This window comes from Alligator sinensis, unplaced genomic scaffold, assembly GCF_000455745.1.
Source record: "Alligator sinensis unplaced genomic scaffold, ASM45574v1 scaffold1092_1, whole genome shotgun sequence".
NCBI lineage: Eukaryota > Metazoa > Chordata > Crocodylia > Alligatoridae > Alligator > Alligator sinensis.
In genome coordinates, this window is record NW_005842252.1 from 1238554 (window position 1) to 1254730 (window position 16177).

The 16177-nt window shown below is 42.3% G+C and overlaps 1 protein-coding gene across 3 annotated transcripts in view; it reads left to right on the forward strand.

The window, feature by feature from the left end:
* Positions 1-5713, forward strand: part of GSTCD (glutathione S-transferase C-terminal domain containing) — a 164314-nt gene extending 158601 nt beyond the window's left edge. For 2 of the 3 annotated variants that reach the window (XM_025208780.1, XM_025208779.1), the window contains exon 12: positions 1832-4018. In XM_025208780.1, the coding sequence (XP_025064565.1) occupies positions 1832-2193 (362 nt within the window). In that variant the 3' untranslated portion in view covers positions 2194-4018. Of the gene's footprint in view, positions 1-1831; positions 4019-4748; positions 4887-5476 lie in introns of those variants that run through there. The other variant, XM_025208781.1, reaches the window with a different exon arrangement.
* Positions 5714-16177: the final 10464 nt, after the last annotated feature.

A 16177-nucleotide genomic window follows, 5' to 3' on the forward strand; every position in this document is an offset into this window, starting at 1 on the left:
ATTAGAGCTGAAGAGAAATGACTATATGGAGTACAAAAAAGAATCAGGAATAAGACATGTTGAGTATCAGGAATGTCTGAAAAGAGCATGCAATGAGGCAGTAAAAATAAGGGTCGTAGAGGGGATTTGATTATACAGTGGGGCAATAACAGGCATCGTCTCATGTAGGCCAAATAAAAGAATGTAAGAGAGAACTGTAATTTTCTTTTCCTGCCAACATCTTCAGGGTGTTCTTTAAATTCTACAAAAGTCAAAACCACTGTCAGCAAGTTTGAAAAAGAGACACAAATCATTAAGTTTGTCCAAGCTTCCAGCCTGCTTTGGCTTATAGAAAGGCAGAATGTATTATTGTATTGGATGTTCTAAAGGAAATTGAACGGGTAAAAGCTAAAAAAAAGGGCTGGGATAAATTTAGGCCAAGATAGGGCCAGCACTATGAGAGTGCAGGTAGACCCTTTGGTCTCAAAAACACTCATTATGAAGCATATCAAACCAGTAGCAGCAGCTAATCTAAATGGATTAAAAATGCAGCATGTGCAGCAATTTCTTTTAGCTAACAGCATTAAAAGAAATGCTGCAGATACTGAGATAACTTTATCTGTTTTTAAGTAAAATTGGCAATTATTTTGCTAGTGCTGCCATATTTGGAAGGAAAGAAAAATCTTGTCAGTGTTAATAGCTACTGGGAAGATTCCAGCTGGTGGGAAGAGTGTCTTTTGTATTGCTTGTTAAGCAGTCTTGGGAAATGAGAAGGAACTGATAGCTAGGAAGAGCTGAGGTGGAAAATAATGGATCCTCTTTCTGACTTTTGTTATCTATGTATTTCAGATAATCTAAATCAGTAGTGCTCAACCTCCAGCACAAGGTGCCATGTCATCTGACCCACAGGGCTCTCCACAAGTGTGGAAATTTGGTGACAAGGAGTGGTGGTCACATTCATTGCCATGGCTTAGATGTGGAAGGTTAGTGCCACAGCAATTAATGTTGCCACCGTTCCCTAGTCGCCAAATTTCTGGAGCTGTAAGAGCCCTGTAGGCCTGATGACACGGCCCATTGTGCCAGATCACCCTGGTGTGTGGAATCGCGCTGCAGCCACATCCAGCATGCAGGGCCGGGCCAACTTGCTACATTACTGTTGTGGACTGACTCCACGCTGTATTTGGTCCACCGACCGCTCATGCACCACTCATGCAGCCTGTGGGACCTAAAGGTTGAACACCACTGATTGTAACCGTTTGTATGTTCTTGTAGGAAGTGCATGGGTTTTTCTTCATAAATTTCTGTTAAGCATACTTTCTCTTGAGAAGAAAAAATATACTCCTTTGTATGCCTGTTTCTAAAAGAACATTATTTCCCATTTGTGTTCCATTTAGAGTACCCTGCATCACCTATTTCACTGTTGAAACTGGTTTTACAGGGGGTGTGGCTGGTGTGGATTAAGTTTTGTTTTCCCCGAGTAGGGTAAAGGTCACACCAGTTTATTGTGAGATTCATGTTCTTTTACAGGTATTCAGAGGCCATCGTAGATTTCCATTTAAAAGAAGTTTTAAATGAATAAAAGATCTTCTTTTAAAATATATTTCTCTTTATTTGTAGATAGTAAGAACATAGATTATTTTTTCCCATCTTTAGAAATCTTAAGTGTGTGTGTATGTAAATGTGTATGTGTGTGTATATAAATATATTTATACACACACACACAATATACATGTATCAATATACATATATGTGTGCATTATATATACTTAGCAATTCACATTGTGGGTGTTACAGTTTCACTAAGGTTTATTGCCTGTATAACATGGGTGCCAATTTCACCTTTTGCCCCCAGCTAGGTCCAGAGCACAGGGCTGCTTTCAGGTCAGATCTGGATCAGGGTATGAAGAAGCTGCAGCAGCAGCTCCAGCTCTGACGCAGAATTGCAAGAGTGATGGCAGCTTCAGGTTCAGCTCCAGCATGAGGCATGCAGTGGGATCTGGTGGTTGGGGAGGTAGGGCCACAACAGCGTGGATGGGCAAAGCCACCAATCAACATGTCCACTGGAGATACTCCCCCTCCCCTGCCACACTGGTTGTCCAGTGGGTTGTGGAGAGGGGTTCCATGGGCTGGATCTGGCCTGTGAGTTGTATGTTTTACATCCTTTATCACATTGCCCATGCATATATTCAAATACAGTGTAAAGGTTTTGGCTAGTATTGGTAACCCTGTTTATCTATATGTTACCAATTACTGTAGTGTTGGTGAATTAAAGAAAATGCTTATTTCACCCAGTACTCAGTGGACAGAAATTCCTCATAAAATGAATGATGACTTATTTTCCTGCAGACCTTCATTCTCTTCCTCTCCCACCTTTTCTACAGCACAATTTGGGCTTTGTGTTGGATCTTATACATGTCCTCAGTTGCAACATCCATCCACAATCAGTAATGTCACCAATACCCCTCCAACTATCCATCCAGTATGTACTCTCATATCTAAGACCGATTCCTTTGAGACCCCCAGGCTAATTGGGTCTATATTGTGAATAAGGTCCATACTATAACATTTCCAACTGGCACCTCTTAGGTGAACAGGAAATATTTGTAATGCTGCAGTGAAATGGTGTGTGTCCATTCACAGAAATTTGTCCAGTCTGCCATAAAAGGAAATTGTCATTCTAATAGCAAATACAAGGTTCGGTGCTGCGCAGTGCAACTCTACAGAGATCAGTCTTGGTAAGGTGTAAAAACTGCCTGCAAAGCGACCAAACTGCTAAAATGGAATCCATAACTGGGATGGCAAGAGGTAAGCATTTGTATCAGGCAAGCAAATATGCCTGCCCTGATTGCACATCCCTAATTTTTTTTCCTGCCAATTGTAATTAAGCACTCAATCACTGCTTGTGCCACACTCAAAGCCACCAGTCACCCAGTGGGGGGCAAACTCCAGCCCTATAACTGTCTCAGTGGAGGTAACATATTTTCATTTGTAACTAAGGAACATGCATTTTAGTTCTACAGAAGAAATTAATTTGGAGATCCACTTTTTATGAAAAGACAAAGTAGACTGAAGTCACTTTAGCTTAATATTGAAAAAGAAATAAACACTACCATGTGATACACAGCCATCTGTGCACCAGCTTTAGTAAACTGGATTGTAGAATCCTAACCGTCAGATCCCAAATGCATTTGATAGCGTATCAAAAGGGAGTTGAGCAATTGGAATGTGAAAATGAGTGGCTATCACAGCCTTGTTTCTTGTTCAGGACTTAGGACTGTATAATTATCAATCTCATAAATACTTTTCAGGATATTGCTGAAATTTTCTTCCAATGGTTGTGAAATGGCTGATAGTTCTATCTTTTCCATGAACAGTCCTTCAGATAGTTTGATGAAACATAGGAGCCAAATATATTAAATAATATTCACCTGGAATCAGTTAAAATAAATAAATGAAGAAGCAGAAAATAAACACAGCTTTTTCCTTCTACGGTCATTCAGATTTATTCCCTTATGTATTTTTAAAATGAGGTTTATGCTTCCATTTTAGAAGGAATTAGACTGTAATTTTGGATCTCACTTATAAACACTCACATGCTTGTGCCCTGATCATTTGCTTAAGCTACACTCTGTTTGATGTTTATTTTCATATTGATTGTGGAAATGAGATAATATTTATGTAAGATCCCCAGGTTTAAGATGAACCATGAGGAAGATGAGGACAGTGAGAAGGAAAAGGACTAGAGCTGAAGGGAGGTGAAACTAGTTTGAACGCTGACAGTGATATTTGTTGCGCAGTTGGCCCCCTGAAAGCACTCTGTAGCCATGCCCTTACAGAAGCACATGGCTGCAGAGCACTTTAAAAGTGCCCAATTGCATGACAAATTGCATCAAACCCATCATTTAATGAGGGTTCAGATGAAGGTGCTCCAAAGTGGAGCGCCTTCATTAACTTCTGTTTGTCCCTGTGCACGTTCAGGGGGTTGCCATCAGCCCAGCCTACCCCCGGTGCTGTCTTCAGGATGGAAGTGGGGAGAAGGGAGAGGAGGGAGGTCCAGTCTGGAGTTTGCTCAGCCTGCACTTGATGGGGTGGAGGTAGGTGGATTGCAGCCCCCCCACCAAGGTGCTCCAGTCCACCTGGCTCCTGCCCCTCCCCCAAGCACAGGCTGGGCAAACTCCAGAGTGGAGCTCCCTCCCCTGCCTTCTTCCCCCTCCCGTCCTGAAGAAAGCACCAGAGCTGGGGGGTGGGAAGGGTGAAGCTGGGGCTCTCCTCTGGATCAGCTTCAAAGTAGAGCTCAATGGTTGGTGGGGGGTTCACAGTACAGTGGGGAACTACACTGTCAACGCCCTTTCAGACAGCATGGTGCCAATCTGTTCCCACTACCTGGGATCCTTTTCCCCACTTGTGTGTCCCACATCTCTCAACTTGGAAAATATCAGAGAGCAGGCTGTGTCCATTATGTGTCTCCATCTGTAAAGGCTGATAATAATTCTTCTCAACTTCTTTGCTGTGTTAGGTGTGTGAGGAACATAGACAGCAACTGCCAAAGAATAGTTATTTCGTAATTAACTTAGAAAATAAACAAAATGGGAAAAGCAGATTTGATGATGCCATACTTGAGGAGTAGCTTGCTTCTAAATTAATTGCCACATTTTCTGACCACCTGAATGACTGAACAATGACAAAGTGTGTATTTCTTTGTATGTTAAATATTTCTACATATAGTTCCAGAAGCCATTTCATCCCCTGCTTTTGCTTTTATATTCTAGGAAAACAGTGTATGGGGCTGGTGGACCTGGATCGGGCATGGGCTGCAGAAGCATACAACTATTCTGTCCAAGTGATATCCATGGAGCCAGAGAGTTGCTCCCCAAAGAACAACATGGTAGTTGGTGTCCCCGTTTAGAGTAAGGGATTTATATTTAATTTCAACTTAAGCATCAGTCCTCATGATCAAAGCCTGATGACATCTAGGGAATTGAAACCATAGCTAGGAACCAAAAATCAAACATCTTGAACCCATTGTCTTGGTAAAAGGAAGCAGGAAAAAATTTGGAAAGTCAGCTGCCTGCAGAGCATCGCAAATCTTCCTTGTAACTATTGTTTTTAGAGCATCCTCTGACTTCCCACCTAGCTCTAGAGTAACATCCATCAGCAAAGGTTCAACAAAGTTTGGTTTTATTGCTGAAAGGATGATTTCTTTTTAATATTGGCCTCCCTACTGGTCTTCCATTTGAAATTGTATCTCAGGAAAAGATACACATTCACAGGCTGAGCATGCTTCTGGCACTAACGTAGACCTGCAGATGGGCAGTAAAAGTTACTGACTGCATGGTAGTCTAATTTTAAAATATCTAGTCACATTTACAGCATGACAGGGTAGACTGAACAGTAGAGTGCACACTTCGTATGGGTTGATTTTTGCTGTAAATTTTCTATCCTGTTGTAACTGCACTGTTTTTCATAAAAATCTTTGAAATACTGTTCACCCAACAAGGACAGTCCTCCAGAGAGATAGATTGCACGTTTGAAAGAGCCACCCAGATACCACGTGAAGAACTGCTGCAGTACAGAAGAAAAACCCCCACAAACCGCACACCTCTGGTTATGACACATCACCCCTCCCTCGAACCTCTACGGAAAATCCTCAAACAGTTGCAACCCATACTAGAAAGGGACCCAGTTCTTAAAAAGATCTTCCCAGAGCCACCCATCGTAGCCTTCAAACAAGCACCGAACCTCACTAACCCCATCACCAGAAGCAAACTTCCTCAATCCCAGAACACACCAAAAGGATCCAGACCATGCCATGACAAGAAATGCAAAACCTGCCAACACATCTGCACCACCCCCACTATTACTACACCCCACAACAGAGCCATCAGCATCCCAGGATCTTACAGCTGCACCTCCAGAAATGTAATATACCTCATCCAATGCACCAAATGCCCTGATGGAAAATACGTAGGAGAGACCAAACAACAACTGCACACCAGAATGAACTCACACCGGAAATCTATCAAAGACAGGAATACCCAATTACTGGTGGGGGCACATTTCTCACAAGAAAACCACTCTCTCTCCAGTCTCTCAGCCCTGATCCTCAAAGGAAACTTACACAAGATATACAACCTCCAGGAGGTTGATGAACTCTACTTCATCAACCTCCTGGATATTAAAAATCATGGACTAAATATAGACATTGGATTTATGACACATTATAACCTGCCTGACATCTGACTCCCCAGGTATCTCTCCACTGTTCATCCCCCTTCTCTTCCCTTCCCCCCCCCCCCCCCCCCCCTCTCTCCCACACAGCTCCCCCATTGCCTCCTCAATCTACGTTTTCACTGACTGCCTGTCTTGTATGCATACCAGCCCAGCCTTTGGCTTCTTTACTTTTCATTCCATCTAGGAAGAGCACACACCAACTGCTGAAACTTCCTTAGGCCAACGAAGGGTTTTTGAACCCAAAAGCTTGCTTAATAATTGTTTTCCAACTATTTAAGTTGGTCTAATAAAAGATAACAGATTCACGCAAAGAACCTTGTCTGCCTATGTCCTTAGACCAACACGGCCACAACCTACACCCCTGCTCACCAAAGATACATTTTTAATCTCTCAGTATTTTTTTTTTAACATTTTTTTAGACATGGAACATGAGGATTTTGAGCTCAGGAGTATGAAAGAGCAAACAGTGGGAGAGGAGTTTGATACTATATGGACTTCCTAGTACTTCATTGCCATTTCTACCAACCAGGATATGTTCTCTTTAGCTTGGTAGACCCATTGACAATGCTAGCTAATGTTTTTCCATTATTGAAACTAATAAATATGTTTGGAGATGCTGCATTTTTACTTCCATTATCCTCAGTTTATTTTTTCCTTTACAGTATGTACAAAGTTGCAGCAAGAAAACCACGTGACAATATCATCCATGCATATGTTACATTAAAAGAAAAATAAATCTGTTGTGTTCCAACTGGTAGACTGTTTCCTGCATCCTAATTTAAATTTAAAATCATTCCCTGACACTAAATCAAATCAAAATAGTGTGTCATGGATTTGTTTTGCAGTTTTTCTGGTTTGGTGCATTTGTGAATTTTGTTCTTTGTTAGTTTAATATATAATTAAGGTTTGGTCCAGATCAACAGCTCTTCAGTGAGTGTTGTGTATGCATCTACAAGACAAAAAAGGTGTGGGAGAATGAAAAGGCATCTTCTGAAATAATCTACACCTCGTGAAGGTCACATATACAAAGAAACTGTGATGGTGCTATACATAATGGCCACTAACAGACGTGAAGAAAAACAAAGAAACAACACTTTAATGGAAGAGGAGGTGTCCTAGTTTAACCTGGCTTGCCAAGCATCTGTATAGTTTGTGCACTTCAGCAGGGCTTTTTGGTGCTTTTACCTAAAGCTGATTCAATAAGCTAGTAGATAAAAGCACCAGAAGGCCCTGCTGAAGTGCACAATCATTATACATGTTGGGCGAGCTGGGTCAAACTAATGTGATGCCTCTTCTGGGCATGCACTGCATTTGCTGCCGGGGTGCACCAAGCGGAAAGTAAAGCAGTGTTTGTTTTTTCACATCTGTAAGCAGGCTGTTACTTTTAGACATGCCACACAAAGACATGCACACAAGATATACAAGTAAATATGGTTTTATACCAGCAAGCTGAATTTTCACTACATAGGAATGCTGTACTTTTATATCAAGTTTTTGACAGGTCACAGAAGAAATGGCGGTCTTATTCCGCACCAATTGCTTTCTATAATTTGTCAAGCCTGCCCAAAGAAGTTAACCATGAAAAGAAGAAGGTAATGAGACAAGGGGTCACCAGCCCCATTATATTCACTTTGATAGTTATCTCAGAGATAAGGTATAGCAAAAGAAGCAAATTTCACAGTGAATGAGTTCCCTGTAAATGTGCCTGCTCTTAAAGAAAGTAAATGCTTTAATTTTCTGGATGTGAATAGGAACAAATCCCATGAACACTGTGAGAGTCTGCTGGATGGGACCAGGCTTCAGAGTAAATGAGAAATTAAAATAGAATAAAAAATATGAAGAGGAAAAGTAAAAGTATCTCACTGCTTCTATGTTTCATTATGGTATTACATTTTTGGGAAACTGGGTGGGGCTGTAGAATATAGGTTTTTGTGACACATCTGTGAGGTCAAACAGCATCTTGCCACTCTGGACGTCTGCCTTGCATCCCTTTACAATAGGGGTGGGCAAAATGCGGCCCAGGGACTGGATGTGGCCCTCCAGTCCATTCCATCCGGCCCGTGAGGCCCCTAAAAAATTTAGAAAATTAATATTAATCTGCCCTGGGCTGCCTGTCATTGCAACCCTCAATGGCTTGCCGAAACTCAGTAAGCGGCCCTCTGCCAAAAATAATTGCCCACCCTGCTTTACAAGCTCTGTTTTGTGGCCTTGGAACAGCTGGGTTAGTGGACTCTTTCTTTTTCTTTTCCTCTCTTGAGACTGAAGACTTTTAAGTGGGTAAGAATGGGGTTCACATATTATCAGTAAAAGAAAACAAAGGAACAAAGTATAATGGTTGATTAACCAATGCTCTGATCATTAGATAGAAGAGAAAAATGGATGAAAAGTAAAAAAAAAAAGGTGGGTGAGGGGTTTTTTTTTGGCAACAAATAAAAGCATCTTTCTTACAGGCATGCTATGACTATGCTAGGAAGTTCGATCTGGAAATGTAGACTCAGCCTTACTAATGCTTAGTTTCATTATTCCATTACATATTTGCTATTTAAAATTAAGATGCACTTCATGAAGTTACTGCATGTAGATGAATAGGATCTAGAATTTCAGAAGGGGGCAATTAAACATTACTAACCTGACAGGTCAGCAGTTCATCTATTGCTTCCAGCTGAGACTCATGTGGCCTTTAATCCAAGAAACTAGATTCATATGCAAGTACCTGGCTGGATCTTGTGTGCAGTTCTCCTCAAGTAGTCCCAATAGGACTAAGATGTGTTAGTAGGTTGTACAGTGTTTATCCCAGCACCCACCATCATTCTCTCTATTTGACAGATCTTATTTCATATTGCCTTTGCAGCCCAGTAGCACTGGAAAATATTAAGTTTATAACAAGAAACAGCTGATCAGACTGAACTCATTTGTGTCTTAAAGGTAGCTATCTGTGCCCGTACCTTTGTTTTTGCTTTTTTCATTTGATCTTTCTGTTATGTGAGTTAGCTGCTTTCTAAATCCATTCTCAATATATTTTACAATTGCTATGTTTATATAGAGCTAATAATACACAAATGCATTCCTGGGTATGTGCAATGTACCCCCTTTATTATCAGTAGTTTAATCTTGAAATGCATAATGATGATGCTGATATTGTTCCAAAGAAATGATGGTCTAATGACTTACGCAAGGCACATTTGTCATCAAATTTATCTTATAGTTGCTCCTACACTGAAGCATGTAAAGCATTTTGTTTGTAGGGCTGCAAGCATGCTATAAATTGGTATTTTTTCCCATTGTCATGATTGTTTGACTTCCAGGTAGTTGCCTGATGAATGTCTAGATCAGGGGCAGGCAATTATTTGGGCCTGTGGGCCACATAGGCATTTTTGGGGAGTTCCCGCAGGCTGGTAACCCCCCCCCCATGCACCCCCTTTTCCCCCCTGCGGCTCCTCCCTGCCACCACCAACAGCTCACAGCCCCAGCCCTGACCCCAGCCTGCCCCGTGCCCACCGTGGACTTACCCTGGTTGGAGCAGACTAAACAAAACCCATATGCACAGCCTCAGGGCCAACCCGGCCCTCCCCATGCCTGCTCCAGACTGCCCGCCCACACTGAGCAGCAGCAGTGGCCAGGCAGAAGCTGCTGCTTGGCGTGGGGAAAAAGTGGCCCCTCCCTCTCACTGCTGTGAGGCCCTTCTTACTGCAGCCACCTACAGCCCATGCCTGGACTGCCCTGCAGCTCTTCTACAGGGCAGCACAGACACGGGCTGTGGGTGGCTGCAGCAAGGGCCCAGTAGCGGTGAAGGGGAGGAATTGCTTTTCCTCCATGCTAAGCAGCTTCTTTTGCCCAGCCACCACCATTGTTGCTGCTGCTCAACATGGACAGGTGAGGCAGGAGAAGGCGTGGGGCAGGCCAGGGTCGGGACTGTGCGTACAGGTTCTGGCTGGTCCGGAGTTGGTCTGCTCTGGCCCAGGCGAGTCCAAAGCAGGTGTGGGGCAGACTAGAGTCAGGGCTGTGTGTGCAGGTCCCTACCAGTACCATGGAGCTGGGGTCAGCAGTGACAGCAGCTGGAAGGAGCCGCCACTACCTGGGCCTCCTAGAAAGGCAGTCCAGTTGCAGAGCCACCCCAGCCCCATGTGTGGCCAGCGGCTGGCAGGATGCACCACAGGCTGGATGGCTCCTGGGCCAGGCAGAACTGAGGGACCCACCATGGGCCACACAAAGTCCCTCTGGCCCGTGGGCCATATGTTGCCCACCTGTGGTCTAGATTGTGTTTTCCAAAAGTCATCTTATGGAATTAATAGCTAAAATAGCACGTTGGTTATTAGTTTTTCAAGAAGTAATATTGCCATGTAGTGAATGTCTGACAAACAGCAAGTATTTCCAGGAAGGGCAGCTGATCACTTTGTAAGAAAAATAAAATATTTATGGATTTTAGCTGCACTACACTTTATCAAGCTTTACTTTGGATTTCATATGGATTTTTATTGGCTTAAGATGGACCATATGCTATCAGTTTTAATTCTTTCTAAATAGAGATTTTTGCTTGGGGTGAACAAACATGTCCTGCCTATGCGTTCTATTCTTATGCTAGAACAGTAATCAACTGGAAGTGCAGTGGTTCCTGAAATGTCATGTGGCACCTAATATGAGAGTCAATCAGTCAAACAGCTGTTCCTCAGACTTTGTAGACAAAACAGCAAAGCGTAAAGTCTTCTTTAAACATATCAGAATGTAAAGTTCCATGTGTGGTTATTAGGGCAGGTATGTTTTGCCCACAAATATTCACTCACCGGGCATGAATCCGTGTTTGCTGATGTGCAACTCCATCTGAGTTCCTCTAGATTCTCTCCATCAGATGAATGGAGGATTCTCCTAATGTGTTTGTACCTAGTGACAGGGCTGGTTTTAAGTTTTTGCCTTTGTGAGGGTTTTTGCCTTCCTCTGTAGCTAGGGGCATGGCCCTCTACCTGGGATCTCTTAAACGTATATTAACAATGTTTTATAGAAGCAGGACGTTGGCTGCCATGGTTTCCCTGCTTTATCTGTGGCAGGTTAGGGTGTTGTGTCTTGTATTTTCTCAGGGTTTGTGGTAGGATTATAGATTGTATAGGGTGGTTAGGTAGGGAAAATCCTGCTTTAGGCAGGGGTTTGGACTAGATGACCTCCAGATCTATTGCTCTATGAAAAAGTTGTTTATGGGGAGTGGTCCAAAAAAGGAGACAGATGCGAAAGCATTCTTTGCACAGGAACTTTCACTTAAACTACCTGGCTCCCTGATTTAAATTCAGTAGCCTTTAACAAGTTTACAGAACATCATTACATTTCATAAATGAATAACTGATCAAAGTTTATATGCAATGGGTAAAACTGAACCTTTTTTCTTTTTTCACCTTTATTCTCATTAATTATATGCATGAAATTAGGAGACTAGTCAGATGTCCCATTTTCCTCATTTTTTTTTAAAGTAGAATGTCTTTTGAATATTCTACTACTTTAGTCTTGTGTCAAGGAAAACATTTTGGATAAATTTGTAAAAAATTATTCATATATTTTTTGAGTGAAAAATGACTTTGGTAATGTGTTGGACAGTATTTGCTCAATTTCTCACATTACTTCATGAAATTATGGGATACCTATATACAAAACTGAACAACAGGAGTAAATTAGTCTACTGAAGCTCCATGCTGCTGCAGATAGATTGCTTCTGAACTCAAGTGAGTTGGTTCACTACCTAGCTTTAAGCTAATTTTGGGTGTCCCTACATGATGCTGCTGCCTGAACTCATGATATAAGCAAAGAGATGAAGGAATCTTGAATTTTTGCAAATAACCTTGGCTATACAGTATTACCCAGAAACCTTGCATCTTTAAACAAACAGGTTCCCAAGGCCAACAGTCACGCTATGGAAAGGAAAATGACCCTGGAATGTAGCAGAACTTGAAGAAAAGGTATGAATGCAGAATAAGCAGTATTGTTACTGGTGGGTGAAACTGGGAAGCAGCATGCGATGAGTGGAGCAGACACCCAAGTAACATGGGTCATGGTTTACCTCATCATCAAACCCATCATGTATCACAGTGTCAACCTGAAGAATGCAGGCAGCAGCTATTTATAGAGTAAGCTGAAGACACATGCACATAGTACAAAGGTAATAACATTAACATATGAGAGTATTGCATAAATGTCGCAGAGTACTCCACCAGCACATGGGGCTTTTAGGCTATATTGCAACTCAGTTTAACCAGACCATCCATGGAAATCTCACAAAATGCCCACTGTTTCTATCAATCCAAATATTAAGGTACATTGTGCATTTCTTCTGGACTAACAGATCTGTGTTGATATCTGGGACTTTAAAAGATACTATATGTGATGGCATCACTTGGTTCTCCATTGTACATGCACACTTCTTCTGCCAGCTGTAGTTCATGCTTATTTGGCAGCATGTCAGCAAGGACTACAGAAATAATCCACTACTGGTTACACCTACTGTTTTGTCTATCTTATCTTTTCAGTGCACATGTGGTTTCCACTTACCACCAGTGTCCACTACAACTTTGGTTTATAAGACAAAGCACAGGTTCACTGATGGTTCCCCTCTTCTGTGACTAAAAAGCCCTACCACTTCACTTCCCGAATTACATGCAAAATCCAGACAGTCAAAAACCCTGAGGCTAAACTGATTCAGTCTTCACAGGTTAGTCTAAGATGAATAGATTGAACTGATAAGCAAGTGAACAGATATCCCCTTTTGATTCCAGCAATGCAGCCACATGCCTTCAGTGACACAGGCCAGAAGTCAGGGCTCACTAGAACATGCCTCCCTGGTTGGCTTGAGCTAAAGCTACCCACTCACCCTGCAGGGGGTGGGGGCGTACAGGGGAGGTGTCAAGCATCCTGAGATGCTACAGGTCTAGGAGTTAACTTGAATATGAAGAGGATCTGGGACAGAAGTGCTGCTCCAATTAAAGCACCTGGAGCATCATGTGTATCAGCGTCCCCACGCTGAACAATGGCAGTGGGGGTGCTTTAAAACCTGTACAATGGGCTTTTGTTAAAGCCCCCCCCACCACCATTTTTCAGCATTGGGACACTGATACATGTGACGCTGGAGTCTGCTGGAATGCAGTAATTACTAATTACCACACTACAGCAGACTTAATTAATCAAGGGTCTGGTCCAATGCACTATAATTATAGCATGCTGGAGCAGACTTGCTGCACATGTGTATAAGTGCCCAAAAGCATTGGAAATATACAATGTGTAGGAAGAAATAAGCACAAGATTTCTACCTATGTTTACCACATATGCTCTAGCATAAAAAAAGCACTTTTTTCTTGATGGTCATTGTAGTTGTGTACTTTATTGCACCATCAATAATAGTTCATGTTAAAATGTTTCCACTTGCACCAAGCCAAACAGTTTGTAATTTCATTCGCTAAGTGGTGAGCTTTGGGGACTTGTTTTTTCCCTCTTTCACAATACTGCTTTTCCAACCCAGATCATGATTTAGGGTGCAGTAGAGCAGCATGTCATGCATGGGTTTTTTTTGTTTTGAATGAACAGCTTTTCAAACATACTAGTGTTCTTCAGGGCACCATCTTTTATTTTAGCAAATGATTTTTTTTTTCATATATTCACTAACTGCAATTTCTAACATTCTGTTGCTGCTATTCATGTGTGCAGGCTAACATTTTAATTAGGATTTTATGAGGAGGTTTATGGAAGGCGCACATTTCAAGTTTATAAACATAAGATTTTTAGTCTCCTCCATGTCTCATAGCCTCGAGTGAACTATTACCAGTCTTTTATAGTGGGCTCACTTTCTGAGCATCATGATCAATAAAGATTACACTCTTTAAATTCCTCTATGTCATTAAAGTTGAAATGAAAATATCCTATAATGGACACTCAGGCGAAGAAAAGTAAACCCAAGAAAAACACTACATCACAGGATATGAAAGATACAAGAAACAAATAGGACATGAAACGTTAGGCAAAATATGGAGCAACTAGCAAATTGCCTGTCAAGAATGATGGGTGGGCGGGGACAGAGCCCCACATCCAGTCCCTCCCCCTACTTAGGGTCCAGGCATGCTGCCCCACCCCTGCTTTGGCTCCACTTTTTTTGCTCAAGATACCTTGTTCATGTAGCTCAGGCCTGACTCGCTTGGACAAAGAAGTTTAAAGAGTGTTCTTTGTCACACAGTAGTGTGTTCCCCATTGGTGGTAAAAAGGACCCGTGCTTCTCCAAGTGATGGGGGAATAAGATGTGGCTGGTATATGGAAGCAATGATGTAAGATGTGTTAAAGCAAAGAGGACATGCGTTTTTTTCAAGGTCACTGGATTAAAAGTGCTGCAACAAATTGATTATTAAAAGGCTAGAAGGAAACTGGTATTTCTTTAAAGAACATCTACTTTTAAGCCGAGTAGCCCTATATTCCTCACAGGAACTGAGGTGCCTTTGTGGCATGCAACTAAATTGAAGGTACTGGGAACAGGAGCTTATTTGAAAAGCTCCAGGCATGGAACTTGCTCCTTCCAACAAACTGTACGTATCCTGATTGGGTTTTTTTCCTTGCCCCCAGCTCATGTTTGAACACAAGTTTTCAGCAAGCCTTCGCTTGGAGTCTGAACCAGCTCTGCATTATTTTTGGCTTTTGGGCTTTTTTTGCAATGTCTTCTGGTCAGTTCTATTTACTATCTAGTTGCCTTAATTTTGTCCTGTGCATAGATGCAATGGGAATATACAAGGTCATTAAAATAATACGCTGGAGGCATAGCCAGCTCTTTCAGAGCCAGGGAGAGGGGGAAGGAGAAGGGGAATTTATGCTGACCACTGGAGAGTTGGTGGAGGGAGAAGAGGAGGAGGAAAAGGAGCCTTACCTGTCAGGGCTCACTCTCCTCATTGCTGCTGCTACTGAAGGATAAGCAGCAAAGTGGGCTCCCCAGGGGCTGTTCTGGTATCCTGTTCACTTCCCACCACCCACCTCCAGGGGAAGGGCCATGCCTCCCAGAGTGGCTAAGCCCCCCATAGTGGGGGGAGAATGTCATTCCACTCCCCTCTCCTCCAGATGCATTGTTGGGCATGGGGCTGCACCTATGGCTGAGCTCTACCTGCTGGGGCAAAGACTCCTAGGGGAGGTGGCCAAACTGGCACCCCCTCTAGGTTGGTGCTTGGGGCTGGTGCCCCATTTTCACCTCACCAGTTCAGTTACTGTCATGTGCACATATTTCAACCGCTTGTGTTCAAAGAAAATTTCTATAGTTTTTCAAAGGAGATGATCTATGGTAAGATCTCCAACATAATGCATATTATGGTGGACATATGAGCTGAGGACCTAAAAAGTAATAGAAGAGTACTCTTTGTCATGGTTTTATATGTTCAATACGGAGCATACTGGTGCTTCTGTGCACAGCGTACAACTCCACACATTCTACCTCCCAAATTTGTAAGTGTTTACATAGCACAGAGCTAATTGGCCCACTTCTCATAGCCCTGCTACTTTTGATTTGAGAGGTGGCGCGTAATTGAGCAGTAAAGACATGCCCCCATGTTTCTTAAGAGCAGGCATAATTGCCCTGTGCTGCCCCAAACTAAAACTAAAACTTAGCAAGGTTTTAAACCAAGAATAGCCTTTTACCAGGGTCATGAAACTATCCACTGTTGCAGTAGTCAGAATTATGAGCACAAGACAATTTTTGAAGTTTTAGAGCTTGAAACAATCACTTTCCTTATGAGCAGATTGTTTTATAACTCTTCATTACAAAAATGTTAGCACTTCTTTGAAGGATCCAGTTCTGGCCGCTGTTAGAAATAGGACCCTGGACTTCTGAACAACAGACTTGTCCACTAGGACAATTCCCATGTTATTTGTCCTTTAATTAAGGCCTATAGTAATCATTTTTTCTAAATTACCTGTAATGCAATATTCATCTTAAAGCTCTAGAGAGTTATTGACATATATTGCTTCC